The following is an 18,159-nucleotide window of genomic DNA, read 5'->3' as shown; positions in this document are numbered from 1 at the left end:
TTGGCAAGAAACACAAAGCCACACCATGTGCCATTTCCCTTACTGGTTAGTTTTTGTCACACTATGGGGCATGTTTTTTTTTTGTTTTTTTTATAAACAGCAACAAAATTCACCACACATCACCAGGCTTTTCTTAAACCAACCCCTGCAGTAAATAATGGTGTCATATCTAGTGTTCAGACAGATTAAAGAAAAAAACCATTCCTTGACAAATTTGCCATTTATTTTACAAAGCTTTTGTAAAAAGCTTTGTAAAATAAATGGCAAATTTGTCAAGGAATTGTTTTTTTGGTGAACTTCATTTTACACAGCATAATAAATAGGCCCCTTAGATTTCTATTGCTGTATTAATTAGGTTGAGGGATGTTCCACTAAAAATGTATTATGGAGTGGCTGCACAGAACCACCAATGGGATTTTTAGGTCTTAGGGCAGCCCTACTACGAAGGACTTATTTCTTTTATTCTTGGAACTCTCAAATAACTTTATAAACGGTGGTAATACTAAAGTTTAAAGGAAATACCCCAGAATGAATAAGTCAGATTATATCAAATTAAGTGGCCTATTAAAGAATCTTACCAAACTGGAATATATTAAATATTGCCCTATTACATATTTTCCCTTAAGCTACCATTTTGTGATGAGCTGTGTGCTCCCTCAGAAACCACCTGGAAATAATTCAGCTCTAACTGTAACAGGAAGAAGTGTGGGAGTAAAAGACAGAACTTTGGCTGATGTGACCTAACATGCATGAATTAGTTTAGATTTTAGTACTTAAAATGGTCAATTTCTATTTAGGAGTACCCAAATGGCACATAGTACTAAAAGTATATTTTGTTATAAAAATGGTTTATTTACATGAAGCAGCTATTTTACACAATATCATTTTATGTAGACCTTCACTGTTTGGATGTATTGTTTGCCTTTAAAAGGTATAAATGCTCATAGTACATGGCACTCATGGATCCCAGTTATTTTGAGAAAACACTGACGTATCAAGCAGCTGGCTCATGGACCTGACAGCGGAGCAAGTGCAAACTGGTTACTGTTCCTGCTTCACAATAAAAGAAGCAAGATATTTTCTATAATTAAGATGACACCTAAATATATTAGTGTGAATGCATTTTGAATAAATGCTGTGATCAGCAACAGTTTGGCAGCTAGCAGCCAGTATTTCACTTCTGTTATCTAAATTTGCTTTTAAGTTTATGGGCTTCTAAGAAACAACTTTTTTGGCATTAACTTTCCTTGAAGCTATTCTAAATAAACCATGCAATAACATTTTATATAGCAGTGGTTATGGCCATTGTCCTATGCAATGCTAGCTAGATTTGTTAACTGCCCTGTAAACATGAACTTATCATGCACATTCCATTAATATGGAAAGGCAAGATCAGCAGGGAAGCTCACTCTGACACAGTTTCCACACATGGCATTTTATAATTGACACACTAAGGAACGTGACTTTAACTCTCACTGCCACACTGCAGTCACCTCAGTCATTCGAAGGCGTCTTTTATTGAAACCATTCACCTTTGGCACCAGAGCAATAAAATACCAGGAGCACTTGTACATGCTCTCCTGCACATACAGGTCGGTAGCACACTGCTGATTTATGAAGTGTAAAAATGTTATCAAATGGACAGAGAGAAAATATCATATTGTTCCTTGAATTAGATTCAGCCAACTTTTTGTGTAAATGCCCATAGGCCTTGAAAGGCCCCTTTTCTATATAAAACCTAAAAGAATCTTCATGTATTTTTTAATTGACATGTTACACAAATATTACTTACTTAAATATTACAATGTAAGTTCCCCTATTACAGACCCACAACACACACACAGGTCAGTACTAAGGCAGGTTAGCTCCAATGCAAATAAGTAATTGTTTATAATTTTTAGGGACTATTCCATTTTTGTAGTTAGATCCCTTAAAATGGGGTAGAAAACTGGTTTAGGGGCAGAGTGCATGGGATGATAGCTGGGGTGTTCTCTAGTTAAAATAATGTTGCTAATGGTGCACCTTACACACACATCCTGAAAATACGTAGCATCAGGTATTATCAGCATAAGCTAATAAAGTATAATGCATAGAAACAAGACATAAGGGCTCATCTATGGCTGCAGCCACAAGTTAAGTTGTGCAAAAACAGAAGCATTTGTTGCACAATTTAACAGCCATTGGTTTGGCAATAATATGTTGGCCAGGCATGTATCGGGCTACTTTTGTTCATATTGGGCAGGGCTCTCTTCACCTCTTGTATCGGTTATTGATTGCCTTATACTGTATGTTAGTCTGTATGTCCAATGTATGAAACCCACTTATTGTACAGCGCTGCGGAATATGTTGGCGCTTTATAAATAAATGTTAATAATAATAATATAGTAAACAGTAAAATACAGGAATTACATGGTTAAATAGCAGTAAAGGTTGAAAACAAAAATGTCCAGTCCAACTTTTTGCCAAAAAAAATCATTATTAAGTGTTTGGGCAGGCTGTGAATGAACCAAGGTTCTTAGTCCGTTTACTGCCAACTTACCTACCTGTTGCCTTTTGTGGGTTGTATACAATTTAGATAAAAATCTAGCTTGAGCACTATACCTTCAGGTAACAACAGAGTATACATGTTATGGTTAAAATGTATTTTACATTATGTAAGTACTGATACAACTTTTATATGTAACAAGCAATTTTTATGTATGTTATGAAAAATTATCTAAAAAATAAAAATATAAAAAAAAAAATCTAGCTTGAGCATCTGTATAACATGCCTTAGTTCAGTTACCACTATCTATAATAAAAGGCATTAAGTTTGCCCAGTAGCAGTAACCTGTAGCTTTTTAAGTAAATTTATTACATAACATCCTTAGAGTGCCTGCAATTCACATAATGGTGGCCAAGATTTACAAATCAGCCTCCCAAGTGATTTGGTCATTTTGTGAATGTTTTGTGAATAAGTGGATATACTGCTATAATTAATGCACTTTGGCAGAGTCTACCTATAAAGGATTTATTATCTATCACCCACTTATCTTGCACAAAGCTCCACCGTTAATGTATACACAAGTGTTGCACTTTTCATGTATTGAGTTATGACAACAGTCGTCCATTAGCATAAGAAGAACAAATACTTTAAGTAATCCAGTATTTACCTTGTGCGGGGCTGGGCCTTTGTGTGCTTTCATCTTGGGATTCAAATGTACACGGATGAAAAAATATTTGATGCAAAATAGCTGGGCAGAATGTCTCAAACGTAACATTGGTAATTTGGTCGTTTTTGATATTGTAAATGGAAAATATATCCTCAGTAGATAAACACTGAAAGAAAACAAAAATGCATTTTTTTAATGGATTTAAAAGTCTCATTCATGCATAAGCTCATTTACAATTTTTTTCTTTATAGATCAGTTAATAATATTAATTATATGACCATAACTGTGGTGCAAAGATTTCCTTTGGCAGCAACTTGTAATGATGCTGATGGTGGAACAAAAAAGGGTTCATGAGGTTCTTGTGGGAAAAAAAATGGTACTACAAGTCTTTTTGCTTATACTTACCCATGTTTGTACATTGTTGCTTTTGTTCTGCTTTATCTTCTATCTCAACCAGTGGTGTAACTGTAGTGGGGGACCTGCGGGTGGCTCACGATGCATGCAAAACCACCATTTTTTTGCATTCGGGTCATCCCAGGAAAAAAAATTGCCGGGAAGGCCCAGGCCCCCATAGGTACACTACTGATCTCTATCCCTTCTTCATACTAGAACTAGCTTAATAGGGAAGTATAAATAGGATAACAGCACACACATATACTGCACCACTGCACACTAAAGGGCACATTTTCACCAATATTGCAACATTTTTCCCACTTATTTCCGTATTTGTGTCCTCAAGTGGAATTAAAGGGGGGAACCATCTCTAAGACAAAAGTCCTTTTGAATATTTACTGCAAACATACAAAAATTTGCTTTCAGTAATACTTTTCAGCAATACTTTTCCTTTACAAATAAAGATTTACTGGACACAATACTAGATATTTTGTATTTACTAATTTGTAAGAATTTTAATGATGCCCCCCAAATGGTTTTGCAGAAAATCAAGTAAAAGCTAAAGCCTCATTCTCATTTGTGGGACAGGATGCAAAGTGCCAAAAAAAGATGCAATCCACCATGTTTTTGTTAACCCTTTTCCCATTTAGCACCCATGGGGACATACAGTGCTGCCTGTATTTGTCAGCACTGGATTCATGGAGGATGAGATTAAAGCAGTACTGGGCCATGTTGGTTGGGCGCCCTAGGCAAAGGTTTTGTAATCACAGAGCAGGCAGTAGGGGGAAAAGAGCCGGCACAGTTTTGCGCTAGGCACATGCTCCTTCTGCCTGCCCCTAGTTCCAGCCCTGGTTTGGTGTAGCATGTGAGAATTCCTTTGGACACCCTTAAGATTCAGAGGTAAAAGCCAGATTGTGCCAGATTTAATTTTAATCCAGAAAGAATATGGAACTCAGAAGCCACTGCCCCAGACACAGTAGTACATTTGCACCTCTTAGTGCTCTTTCACTTGTACCTGGGGCAATGGTAAATGAGCCCTCAAATGTCTGCTTTCTATCTTTCTAAAACACCAAAACAGTTAAAACGAACTGCTTATTGCATACAATGGATTGTACCAGGAAATGTACCCAGGTAAGTATTTAAGCTCCTAAATAGTCTTCTGTAAATAAGCATAGTAACATACAGATGAGTCACAGTATTTGATTTGATCTTAAAGGAACAGTTCAGTGTAAAAATAAAAACTGGGTAAAATAGATAGGTTGTGCATTTTCCCAGAGCTGCAGCTCTCTTTTCTGGTGTTTATGCCTTCAGTGGAATAAATCTTCAAGCGCACAAGTTCCTTGTAACTGCTCCGATCAAGTAAAGTTGATGCTGGAGGATGGGAGGGGGAACAGAGCGGGGATAAAAGGGGTATTTTTTACATATAAAACTTAACTCCGTGCAGTGCTGGAGGCATACTGAGCTTTCAATGATTTAAGAACAGCCACCCTCCTCAACCCAGAGTCAGCACCTAGGCAAATGTGGCACCTAGGCAAATTTCATACATGGGAACATTTAAAATCAGCCTGCAATCAGGCCTAGTTTGTATTCTGCACATTTATACTGTTGCACCATAGCTTAACAAGCAAGCATTGTACTAGTACATTATTTTTGTAGCTTGACAAGAATAGCTGTTTCGGTACATGACATTACAGAACAAAGAGAAGCTTTGTCAAATGCTCGATTTATTTGATCCCCAAAACCACATAAATCAAATAATAATAGTCTTTGTCAAGCTTCAAAAATAATACTACAAAACCAAACATTCATAATATCATAATATCCTGGGTTGTTTTTATACAAGGAAGCAATAAAAGTGCAACCCTGGTGCTGTTTCTAAGAACAATGTTCAAAAGACTCATTACATGAACTTGGTACAGTGCAAAAATGGATTCTTATTTGAATCCATAAACATACACACAATACTTGCATCTTCCTGGTACCTGGAGCTAATGTTTGTGTTAGTACCTCACAAGTCTATTTTTGTTTATGAGGTGCAAATAGTAACACATTTGGGGACAAGGCAGCCCTACACTTATCCTGGTCTTGAGTACTACCTTTGCATGCTCCACCCATAAGTGCTCTATCATGCGCTATCTGGATTGCACACTATTGCAGTGTAAGAACATACACATCAATATTATCGTAGGAAACAAGGTTTTGTATATTTGGTGCGTGTATGGTGGATTGACGAGGTGACCTATATCGCAAAAGCCTTGGATATTGGTCGTCTAGTCGATGGGACGGGACAGAAAAATTTTGACTGGGCGCTGTTGAAGGTACCCAAGCAAAGGCAAGTGTTTAGGGCTGAATCATCAGATTGGGGTAGAATTCCTATTGTTTCTACCTTCATATCTGACGATTCAGCTCTGAACGTTAGTGGAGGATACAAGCAAACTTTCCTGTGACCAAAAGATCGTAATTGTAATTTGTATGACCACCTTTACCTGCATGCTGCCCCTTGCCTTGCAAACACAACTTACACCCAATGTAGACACCTTGGCACCTGAATAGTGGCAGCAACAATTATACTGAAATTCTGGAAAAGTATGAACTGTGCGTAAAAATAAGTTGTTTGTTGTTTGTGTTTAAAAAACAAGAATTTGCCAGTTTATTACATTCTTTTAAATATAGAAGAAATGTGTGAAGTTATGTTTTGAGCTGATTTATTGAATTTTTCTCAAAAAATCCTACTAGTGCTGCCTGCTGCTTTTTCCAGGCTGTGCACTGGAGCCAGCAGCATTCTGTACACTTCACAATCAGCAGGTAGGCTGACCTGACAGGGAACTGAGTCTATCTTGTGTACTTGTGAGTGCAGGCTGTGATTGGCTGTTTCCCTACGGCAGTGCTTCTGGCAGGTACCATTAGTAGACACCCTCGTTTAAAACACAGGCAGGGACCATAGCAGATCTACAGGGAGCTCCAATAAAAGGGACATTTTTTAAGTTAATAATAATTTTTACCCCAGAATTAAACCAGATCTAAATATTATTAATTACTGCCTACATGATTAGGACGGTTTTAACTTATGCTATATGTCTCCTTTAAACATGCAATGTAATCATATTTCATTTAGGTGACGGGCAGCACTGTATCGTAGTCGCATTTTCTCCACCCACAAAGAGAATTGTTGGCATTAGATATGGGGGTATCCTTTATTTACTTAGGTAGAGGTCATGCAAAGTGTGTTTACTTTTATAAGTCAAAATCAGTCTCTATAATGTCTAAAACATATGTGAACCTGTGTTAATCTGTATCAGTATTCTTTGGGGAGCATTTACCAATGGAAGTTAATACATTGTTTACAGGTTGTCTGCACAGTGATACCCAGACATTCCTAATCATGAGTTTACCTTAACTGCAGATATGTCATCATATACAACCAGTGCACTTTCAAAATTATGTTGTAGTGATATTAATATAGAATATTTTGTGTGTGATTTTAGTGAGTGCAAAGTACTGTGATTAATAACACATAGTTGAAGCTCTAAAACCTATAGGGGTAAAATCTAACTATACTGAAATATTAAAAGATATTTAAATAGAACCCCCCTGTGGTCTCCTATATTGTGTATGTCAAGATTATACAGTGCTAGTGCTTACTGCCTGTGCTTGTGTTTAAAAATGAGTTTCGAGTGATTAAAGTATAAAATCTATGGATCAGTTCACTAGATTCCAATTACTAGGAAGATAACAGTGTATTTAGTGCCTTATTGATTCAATAAATTCATTGCACCCATTTCAATGGAAAAACAAGATTATAAGGTTATATAGCTCTCCTCAAGCAATAGGTAAGGTAATCATGAGACCATAGCCCTTGGCATCCTGCCTACTCCCCCAGGAGTTTAGACAGAATGAATTAAGTCAGCAATTTTGTGGGATATCGCCACCTTCTGATTCAATCATTTGTCCCTTGGGGCAACAACTGGATCATCACAAGGTTCTACAGAGACCCATCGGGAGAGGACCTTTATCAACATGTGTGTGTGCTTCTAACCACTTATATTTCTGGATGATTTTTGGCCAGTTATTGATTGAGAAGGACCTCCCAAGAGTCCCAAACATGGGCCAAAAAGCTGTTCACTCAGTCTGGATGGACAGGGCTAGCAGTTTGTATCAGTCACTTTTATTGAAAGCTTTTGGGTAAAGAAAAAGGCAATTCTATACTCTACAAGAAAACCACAAAACATACTTTGCATTGTTAACAGTTACTGAAGCCACACAGGCAAGTGCAGTAGTAGAGCTTACATACATTAAGAAATTGCCAAATGTTAGTAATTATAATCACTTACCTGATCCCCTTGGCTTGTGCTCCTGATAGCAGAAAACTGCACCTGCCAGGGGTATTTCTCAGCAAGCACCACTTTGTGTTCTGCTTCCATTGTTCTTAATGCTGAAAAGCTGAACTTTAAGGAAAAAGGCAGTTTTTTCACTCTATGTTAGCCCGGGGCCATCAAAAATGAAGAAGCAGCCAAAGAAGAGCACTCACAGAGAAGTACCCTGCACGGGTACAATATTCTGTTAACAGGAGCACTGGGCCACGGAATCAGGTAAGGGCCGTGACAGACAGGGAGAGCCGGGCGACTAATCTCCCCGAAATGCCATCCCACCGGCAAGAATGTAAATCGCCGGTGGGATGGCGTACGCGGCGCCGAAATCACCGAAGTTTCCTCTCAAGGCAACTTCAGCGATTTGGCCAAATCTCCGCGCCATGTATACCATCCCACCAGCGATCTACATTCTGCCCGGTAGGATGGCATTTCGGCGACTAATCTCCCCGTCTGTCACAGCCCTAAGTGATTATAATCACTGGGGGGGGCTTAACATTTGGCCCTCCCCCAGCGATTCAACCTTTCCTTCTCCTTTAGGGTGGTGACTATCATGAAATTTATATTCAGAGTATAAATAGTTTATGTAAAAAATAAACATTTTCTTAAATATAATGTTTATTTTACTCTGTACCATTGTGGAGTAATAGATGAAATTCCCTGCATCCGCAGTTTTCCTTCCTCACTACTGGCAGGCTGCCAATATCACCATCGCTGACTTGAAGACTTGATAAAATAGTGAAACCCCAATAGTGAGAGCCTTTCTACTAAAAAATCCCCTCTCTTTTTGCATCCATTGCTTGCAAAGTAAGTACGTGAAGTCATCAGTGAGCGCAGTATGTGTTAAGAATATCGGTCTGGGCATGGTGCGCGTTTCCTTAAACACGTTCCTTTATCTCAGTTGCGATGCTTGCAAGGGTGCACACATAACACAGGACAGCGATGCATAATCCTGCTTCTGTGTGGCTTTTTTGACACATACTGCGTTCACTGATGACTTCACATACTAACTTCACAAGCAATGGATGAAAAAAGAGAGCGGATTTGTCAGTAGAAGAGCAAACTTCCCCTTTAAGAATTTTAAATTTCAGTTTAAAAGAAAAAAAAAGATTTGATGACAAAAGTATAGTTTCCTTTGATATAAATGACTATTAATCTATGTGAATGAATTATTATATAAACTAGGTGCTAATTCTCATCCCTGCTTTACATTTTTGGAGGGCTAAAATTAACAATGAATTCATTTGGATACTATCCAAGATGTATCTGCTAACAACTCTCAGGTATTCATGAATATGCAGAACAATTTGCACGGGAATGTTACTTTTCTTTTAAGTTCACACTGAGATGTAAAAAAATGCAAGAACATTTAAATGAATAAATCCACAAATGAGTTCTTTTAATTGGAACACAGTGGCGTAACTAGGGAGGAAGCAGACCCTGGGGGTCGTGGGTCACCTGCAATTTAGTGCACGGGTGGGGGTGGGGGGGCGGCGGCAGTGGGGATAGTCACATGTTACCCGCGATCTGTTCCTGCCGCAGGGAGGGCTCATAAGTTTTTACCACAGGTACACTGTTGGTACACTAGCTGCATTCCTAAAGCACCATTTAAACAACTGTAATGATATGGGAATGAATAGGGAACATATTCCCATATTAACAGAATCAGGGCTCACCAGGTCTTTATCCAGTGCCCTTTTGGGTCAGTCCAACCTTGTACTCTAATATCCCAGTTTGGGTGCCATCGTGCATGTACTGTTTGCTGATTACAAAGATGGCTGTTGGGAACAGAAGGGGCACAGCTAAAGGTGGTGGCCAATGCTGTCAAGCAGCTCTGTAGTTTTGGACATACTATGGGGGCACAGAAATGTTAAGGCAAGTGTCAGTGAAGTGATTAAAAAGGGAGCACTGCTGCTAAAACTAAAAATTCCAGGAAGCCTTTACTTTTCCTTTAAATAAAAAATGTATATAATATATTCACTCAAAATGTTATTATTGCCTCATTCATTAAGTTAAAACTAGCATAATAATGCAAGGTAAAAACTTTTTTTATATATGGAGGGGTTTACCAAAAAATGGGCCCTTAGGACAGACACCCCTAGGACAGGCCACAAGGTGGTGCTAGTTACTGTGACACTGGGATGACTGGGTTCTAAATAGTTAACAGTGAGTATCCCTGCAGTTCAGGTTGCAGCCACAAGGTGGTGTGCAGGCTATATAAAGGGATGCAGCCATGTGCTGCAGGCCAGACATTTTATTCCAGGGACTGCTCCAGTAAAGGAGTATATTAGTGGTTGTATATATAGTTTATGTATGTGAGTTTATAGATTGGTAGGTGTGGGTTGTGGGTGCTGGGTTTACTTGGATGGGTTGAACTTGATGGACTCTGGTCTTTTTTCCACCCTATGTAACTATGTAACTATTACCCCTAGCACAGTTTAGAGATAGTAGTTCTGTGATAGACCACTCTAGGAGTGCTATGTAGGAAACCAAGGTAGAATGGGCGGATATTGCCCCTCCAGGAGTGGTAGTGGGGTTAAGACCCCCCATCATTACATCTGCTGGAGTGCAGGGCACAAAGAGGCTAGGTAGGTGAACCAGGTCACCGCTAGTCAAGGAGTCCGGATCTGAGGGTGCCTAGGCGAGAGTACCGGGGTGAGTCGCCTGTGGTGAGGCTGCCTAGCGTGAGTACCGGGGAGAACTCCAAGAGGGAGTGTCTCCTGGTGAGAGTCCCGGGGAGATCACCTAGATGGGAGCACTTGGCGGGAGTACCGTAGGTTACCCAACAGGAAAAGGTTCTCAATGAGAAGTAAGGAGTATATGCCCTGCTGTGTATGAATTGTATGCCACTCCTGGAGAGGTTCTGCCTTAATAAACGACATTCATCTGATTCATTACAATCCGTGTATCTGGCTCTTTCCTGCACGAGGGATCACCTACCCACTGGTAAGCAACTACCCCAAGGGTGGGACAAGGTACCGGGAGTTGTGTGGATCCCAGGCAGAGGTACTATTGAAAGTTCCCAGGGTGTGCGTTATAGTTCCACAAGATCATCCCTGGGTGGAGGCACACCTTTAAGGGAGAAATCCCTGTTAACCCCCATAGTAAGCGGGGGCTCAGGACTCCTGTAGCGCCAAACCAGAGAAATCAGCAGGTAGTGCCACAGAATCTGTAAAAGTGGGCTACATATATAACATTGTATAAATTACACTTTTGTTATAAAAATGTTATATAACCCTGGTGCCTATTGTTCTAGGGTTATACAGAAACCTGTCCCCTGACAATAGGCTGGTAATCACCATTAATATGCTGATGCAACCCCCCAAAGGTGTCCCTACAAGAGATGTGAAATGCGGACTGGGTGAAACAAATCAACAGAATTGCTAAGAATTGATCTGACACTAAGCTTTATTCCATTTTGAAATGGGGGGAAAAATGTTGTTAAAATGTTGTATAAATGTTGTTTCAAAGACAAATACACAAAAGTGTCTGTAAACTGTTTTTCTTTCACCAAAAACTGAAAAGCAGTGGTTGAGATTTCTGTTTGTTAATATGGAGAAACTGTTTTACACCAGTTTTACCACCATGTTTACTCTAAAAAAGGGCCATCTCCAGTATGTTTACACATACATACCTGATTTCATAGACTGAAAGAAAATCATGATAATCTGTCTCTGACTTAATAGAAGCATCTTTTTAACCCCAATTAGGGCGAAAACAGAGGGGCAATTAGTCGCCGTAACTTATAACAAAATCCTAGTTACAGCAACGAAAAAGACAGCCTAGTCGCGTAAAATATACAAATCATCGCGACCATGCGGTACAAGTCACTGCGATTGGAATTTAAAAATGGCGCCAACTAATTGCACCATCTGTCTTCGCTTAACTCATGCAACCCCTCCCTCACCTTGTAGAGTTGTGAAGTGATAGATTCTAGGACTTAAAGTCCCTCTGCTTCCCATACTGTGTGTTGCACAGTTCAAATAGTGTGTATGCACCTTTTTTTCAAAACCCCAACTGAATAAGCTTATTTCAAAAAGGAAGGTATATTTTCCCCTTAAAATTAGCAGCACAGTCAAAAACACCACTTGTGTCATTTCCTTTAAAAGAACAATAACAGCAAAAAATCTAAGTGTTTTTATTACATTTAATAATATTATAAATATAATATATAATTAAATATCATATTTAAATATAATATACTGTTACCAGGCTCTGGGAAAAAATGCATATGCTTCAGAAAAATGACTATATAAGTATGCTGCTTTGTAGCCATGGGGGCAGCCTGTGCCAGCCCTACACCAATTGGGCCAATTTGGCGCAATTGGACATTTCCTTAATCTAACAGCACCACCCGGCCACCCCCATTAATTTTTGCAGATAGAGTGGTTATACTCACACAACATGCACACAACATGGAGAACGAAGCGTTACCTGTACCAGCAGCCCTCATCACCGCACCACCAGTCAACCGGTCGCAGTTGTACTGTCTGCCTGCTGCCTGAGCTGCCTCTGTGCGCCTTTACACTGCTGTCACTGCCTGCTGCCTGAGCTGCCTCTGTGCGCCTTTACACTGCTGTCACTGCCTGCTGCCTGAACTGCCTCTGTGCGCCTTTACACTGCTGTCACTGCCTGCTGCCTGAGCTGCCTCTGCGCGCCTTTACACTGCTGTCACTGCCTGCTGCCTGAACTGCCTCTGTGCGCCTTTACACTGCTGTCACTGCCTGCTGCCTGAGCTGCCTCTGTGCGCCTGTGCTGTCACTGGCCGCACCACCACCAGCTCATTTAGAATTTGAAATTTGGTGTTCGACTGGCCTGGCCTGTTGGCTCCTCTGTCCAGTCAACTCTGCACCATTTGCTACACGTCCCTCCAGGCCTCCACTGTCTGCATACCACTACACATTCTTCAAGTAGTAAGTCAGGGAGCGAGGGTCACAGTTAGTGACTGGCTCCTCTCTCCTCACCCCCTGGCCCCTGTCTGTCATACTCCTTACCTTCTGTTTTATCCATAAATCATTCATAACATACACTGATAACTGACTTACTACACAGTCATGGCTCAGAGCCATGATTGAGTAGTAAGTCAGTCATCACTGTATGTTTAATATATTTTTTTTATTGTTTGATGATGATGTCATCATAATTGGGATTGGGAATCATGATTTCTGGTCTGGTACTTCCCTCCCACCCCCACCTGTTACCTATTGTGCAGTAAATTAATCACAGTTTTATTTATGAAACTGTTTGTGCCTTATTTTATGCCTTATGCTTTTATCTTGGGCCTTGCCTTATATTGATCTTTCTTGGAATCTTGGGTGAGCATGGTGATTAGGAATTGGGTCCAAATCCAATTTACTATCCTTTTTTTCTATTGCCTTTTTTTCAATTTTCATACATCCATTATGCAGTATTCTTACTGTGGTTAATTGAGTGCATACTGGCTATTTCTGCAGTGATTTTACTCGCAAGTCTGGGGTTAGAGGAGTAGTTCACCTTCAAGTTAACTTTTAATATCTTATAGAATGGCATATTCTTAGCAACTTTTCAATTGGTCCATTTTTTTATAGTTTATAGTTACAGCTTTTAAATTGGGGTCACTCTCTACATCATACTAAAAGTATATTTAAAGGTGCTCATTGGACATTTTGGCAGTGATCTTACTGGCAAGTCTCGATAATGGAGTGCTAAATGGCATTTCTGCAGTGGGTGTGGTTTTTTTTTAATAATATTTATGGTCATAGTTTTTGGAGGGGGTGGTAAAAAATGTGTTGCTGCGCTACATGTGGCAGTTAGCAACGCAATTTTTTCTTCTAACTGTTAAATGTTGGGAGGTATGCTGACTACCAATCTGCTACAACTACTTTCATATTGTGTGTGTGTGTGTGTAGCTGTAATGGTACGGTGATGCTATTGGGGGACAAGTTGTCAGTGCAGAGAAGAAAAAAAAAGGGCAGTGAAAATAACAAGAAAAGAGAAAGTGAGCAACATTTTGCACTTGCACATTTTATTTATGTTTATTTATAATGTAAATGATTGAGGACCTGTGCCCTATGTGTACATAGAAATGCCCTGTTGCCAGTGCAGCAGTGGAATAACTGTTTTTATAATCTGACAGCATTGTTTTTGCTCTCAGTGGATAATATATTTGGTTGTCTAGTACACACTGAATTTCACTGTGTATTATGCTTGCTTTCTTTTTTTATGCAGCAGGGGGCTGTCACTGTGTCTGTCATGAAAATCAGGAAAAAAACTAAAACTTATCTGAACAAAGCATAGTATTTAAATGAAGAAACCACGGGAGAGTGTGTTTTGGTGCCCAAAGGCTTAAGCATTCTTATATTGGCCCCTTAAAGGGGTGGTTCACCTTTAAGTTAACTTTTAGTAGTTAATGGTAGAATGGCAAATTCTAACCAAACTTTCAGTTGGTCGTCATTATTTATTTTGTACAGTTTTTTAATTTGCCTTGTTCTTCAGACTCTTTCCAGCAGCCAAAAAACTATTGCTATGTGAGGGTACAATTGTATTGTTGTTGTTGTTGTTTTATTACTCATCTTTCTATTCAGAACTTCTCCTATTCATATTCCAGTCTCATTGCAGCTGTACCTTAAGTAAACCACTAAGTTTGCCCAGGAGCAGTAACCCATAGCAACCAATTAGCAGGAACATTTACTGGTCACCTGTTCAATATCAAACATCTTATTGGTTGCTATGGGTTACTGCTCCTGGGCAAACTTAGTGCCTATTATTACATATGGGGGTAATGTGATTTTACTGCAAGTTTATGCAATAATTCTACATTCTACAGTGATATTTCAGAAATGCAAGAATATAAAGTTCTAAAAGGTTCTGAATTATGTAAAATCACTTTTATGTTACTGGCTCTTTAAATCTGGGGGCCCTGCCAAAGTTGCCCCAATTTGGCCCCGCAGTTGGTAAGACCAGCCCTGAGGGCAGCCATTCATGCTTAATAGGGCAAAAAGGCACATGTTTACACAACAGATAAGCTCTGTGTAGTTCAATTGGTCGAGGTCTGACACAGGAAGCCCAACAGGGGACAAATGTCATTCGTGACTCTCTACAGGACTACAGACTGAATACAATTCTACACAATTTGAAATGTGCTGCTTACAAAATGGCCATTTGAAGATGCAAGATTAATAGGTGTGTGTGTTAAGGTCCCCATACACGGTAAGATCCGTTCGCTTGGCGAGATCAGCTTCTATCGGCCCGTGTATGGGGGCCTTTACTGTCCTTTAGCTATCTTCTGCTACATTGTTTTAGGAGTCAGAACGAAAGGTGCAGAAAATAAAAAAACAGCTAGACAGATGCTGCTTTCAATAGTAATCACACTTACAAATAATTTGCAAACCACTGAACATTTTAAATCTGTATATATTAGAAAGGAAAGTTTCTTGGAATTATATATTATTTCATTATGCAAAAAAAAAAATCATTTTGGTTCAAGTTTTCATCAAGTCAATAAGCTGCAAAATAACTGGACTAAAGTCATTCAATAGGAGTCACTTATTGAAAGTGTTTGGCATTCACGTGGGGCGACACAGGTCTGCTTTTCTGATGTGAACTGTACAGTGCCAAGAAACAACAGGGTGCAAGCTTATTTTCTTTCAGCTAAACTGAAGTAAAGGACATGGAATGTCAAACTCTAGAGGCTGAAAACATTGCTGTATTTTGCTGATACACAGAAATCCCTAAAAGCAAAGAGTCATGCCCAATCACATGTGATTTACAGGGCAACAGAGAGTACAGTCTAAGTCAGGGGACCCATGTACCTGGGGGGCCAAATAAGGGCCATTATTGGTTATTTGGTAGCCCCTATATGAACTGGCAGCCTACAGAGGGTTTTGTTTGGTAGTACACTTGGTTTTTATGCAATTGCCTCCAAGCCAGGAATTAAAAAATAAGCACCTGCTTTAAGGCCACTAGGAGCAACATCCAAGGGGCTGGAGAGCAACATATTGCTCACAAGCCACTGGTTGGGGATCACTGGTTTAAGTACATGTGTATGAAGCTATTTACATGTTCAGACCCTATACTGGCTGGCATAGAAGTGATTTGAATCCATCCATATCAGTTAAAATCTTATTTGAGTTATTTGATATCAGTGAATGAATGACTGGAATCAATCACTTTCCTTTACTATGGCTCCATTCCCTGTTGTGTTTAATGAATTCACAGCCCTACACCAGGAGGCCAGGGACAGCTTCTTGTTCTAGTCAGTGGAGAGGTTTTTAAATGAAATTGCTCGACTAATACGGTGGTGTTTGTCTCTAGCATTTGGTACAAAAAAGTAACACAGGCACATCAACCTGCAGCTCTTTGGCCACTGAACTACGGGACTGGTAGTTGGTCTTTGTAGTTAAAGCACCTCCAGCGGCAGTTTTAGCGCTTTATTTAGGACAGACAGGCAGGGAACAAAAGAGAAGCGGTAGAAATAGCGCAGCACTTACCCGGTTGTAGTGCAGATGCTCCAGGTTGTGCAGTTCGTCGCGGGCATCACAGCCATTCATCAGTCGGCTCACATTGCTGCTACTCAGTCGCCCGTCGTGCCCGTACAGCTGCAGTATATCTTGTGTAAACATATCTCCGGCGTCATTAGCGCCAACCAGTATCACGAACACAGCGCCATACAGCGCAAGAAAGAGCCTGTAACCGGGGAAACTCATGCTGGACGCTGGCAGTCAGACTCCACAAGCCAAAGCTGCTGTAAACTCTGGCACTTGCTCGGGCTGAGAGAAAGGAGCTGGCAGCGCTAGTGGTGACTTAGGCACAGTATTCTCGGCTTCTGTCCAGGGCAAGTGGCACTGTGCGCACAACACACACCGACACTGGCACCTTGTGCTGCTGATGACAATGCCCAGGTTGTTGCTGTGGCTTCCACGTGGTGTGTGCGATTGCTGTCTGCTCGTCAGGCTCTTCTTAGGGCAAATGAGTTCCTATCAGACACCAGATGGGATAGGCTTTGTTCTCCTGCAATAGATAGTAAGTTTAAAAGGCAACAACTGCTAAAAACAGTTGAAAGAGTACAACAAATGCACAGCGCAAGGGCAATTTTTTTACAGGCTATAGTGTCAGAATTGCAGGCACCTAATTGTGTATAAATATACATTTAACAAAAACATGACTTATTTGATAGCACACAACCTTCTACTAATGATTCACTTCCTCCACATCTAACAAGATGATCCCCTACCCTTATGGCACTTTTAGATAGTGTGGGTTCATTTGCAAAGTTTCTCCCCATATCAATTCCACCCAAAAGTTTACAAATACATGACTAGACAGCTGCCAGCAACATTATACACGCATTTACTTGTTATCCCTACTTTTGATATTCAAAGTAACATACTGACTAATTTAGAGGAGGCCCCAATAACTTCTTGGGGGGACTGACAGGGTAATGAAGTCCGTTCCCATTTACAATGACTCTCCCACCTATCAGTTTGCACTGCCTCCAAGCAGGATTTCCCTCAAAAGCTCTTTAGCCCCAACACCTGCCAAGCATGACATTTAGGGAAGCCTGCTCATCTAAAATACTTTGGAGAAATCGGAAATGTGTTCCATTAGTTTCAGTGCGACCTAGTTGCAGCTATTCTTACCGTGGGTCGCCTTTAACTAAAACTGCTCGAATTCAGAATATTCAGAGATTTTAAGAAAAAAATGTTTTAGGAAAAAAAAGATTACATAGCTGCTCTACAGTCCTTTAAAGAGTGCACTTTCTTCCTTTGGTATGTGTGCCCCCGCCCACAGTTAGGTGTGTTAGTGAGGGGACGGGAGCCCTGCAGTATCCCTATGCTGTATCTGTAAGTGGCAGATTCTCACCTTCCTCTTGTCTGTGCCTCCCAGTCCCTCTGCCTCGCTAGATAAGCAGCCGGGTCACGTGGTGCATAGTCCCTATTAAATCTGCACTCGCCCTATAGCGTAGCGCCAGATGCAAGGCGATATCTTACAGTAATTGCTGCATGCTTCCTACTCCTCCCTGCTATTCACATGCACACAATTCACAAACTCAGCATTCTCTGTTTTGTGGCCAAGTTAAACTGCAACGAAGAAGAATAATAGGGGTTAACTAGTAATTATTATGTAAAACCAAATTGCCTTCCCTGCTGCCTGCAGAGCCCGATCCGCACTTGGCTGCTCTTTTGGCGATTGTATTGCGAGTTGGAAGGAAAGTGTATCCGGTACTAGTTGCATCTTCCGCTCAGACACGGCTACACAGGTTCTTGTTG

The 18,159-nt window shown here is 40.3% G+C and overlaps 1 protein-coding gene across 1 annotated transcript in view; it reads right to left on the bottom strand.

Annotated features, from left to right (window-relative positions):
- The window catches only part of slc39a8 (solute carrier family 39 (zinc transporter), member 8), a 31,441-nt gene extending 13,714 nt beyond the window's left edge, over positions 1-17,727 (bottom strand). Inside the window, exons 1-3 of the mRNA XM_002934766.5 lie at positions 17,530-17,727; positions 16,381-16,900; positions 3,153-3,318 (exon numbers count right to left, since the gene is read on the bottom strand). Coding sequence (XP_002934812.2) covers positions 3,153-3,318; positions 16,381-16,596 — 382 coding nt within the window. The 5' untranslated portion in view covers positions 16,597-16,900; positions 17,530-17,727. The remainder of the gene's footprint in view (positions 1-3,152; positions 3,319-16,380; positions 16,901-17,529) is intronic.
- Between the last annotated feature and the right edge of the window lie 432 nt (positions 17,728-18,159).

This window comes from Xenopus tropicalis, chromosome 1, assembly GCF_000004195.4.
Source record: "Xenopus tropicalis strain Nigerian chromosome 1, UCB_Xtro_10.0, whole genome shotgun sequence".
Classification (NCBI taxonomy): Eukaryota; Metazoa; Chordata; class Amphibia; order Anura; family Pipidae; genus Xenopus; species Xenopus tropicalis.
This window is presented reverse-complemented; position numbering and strand designations above follow the sequence as displayed.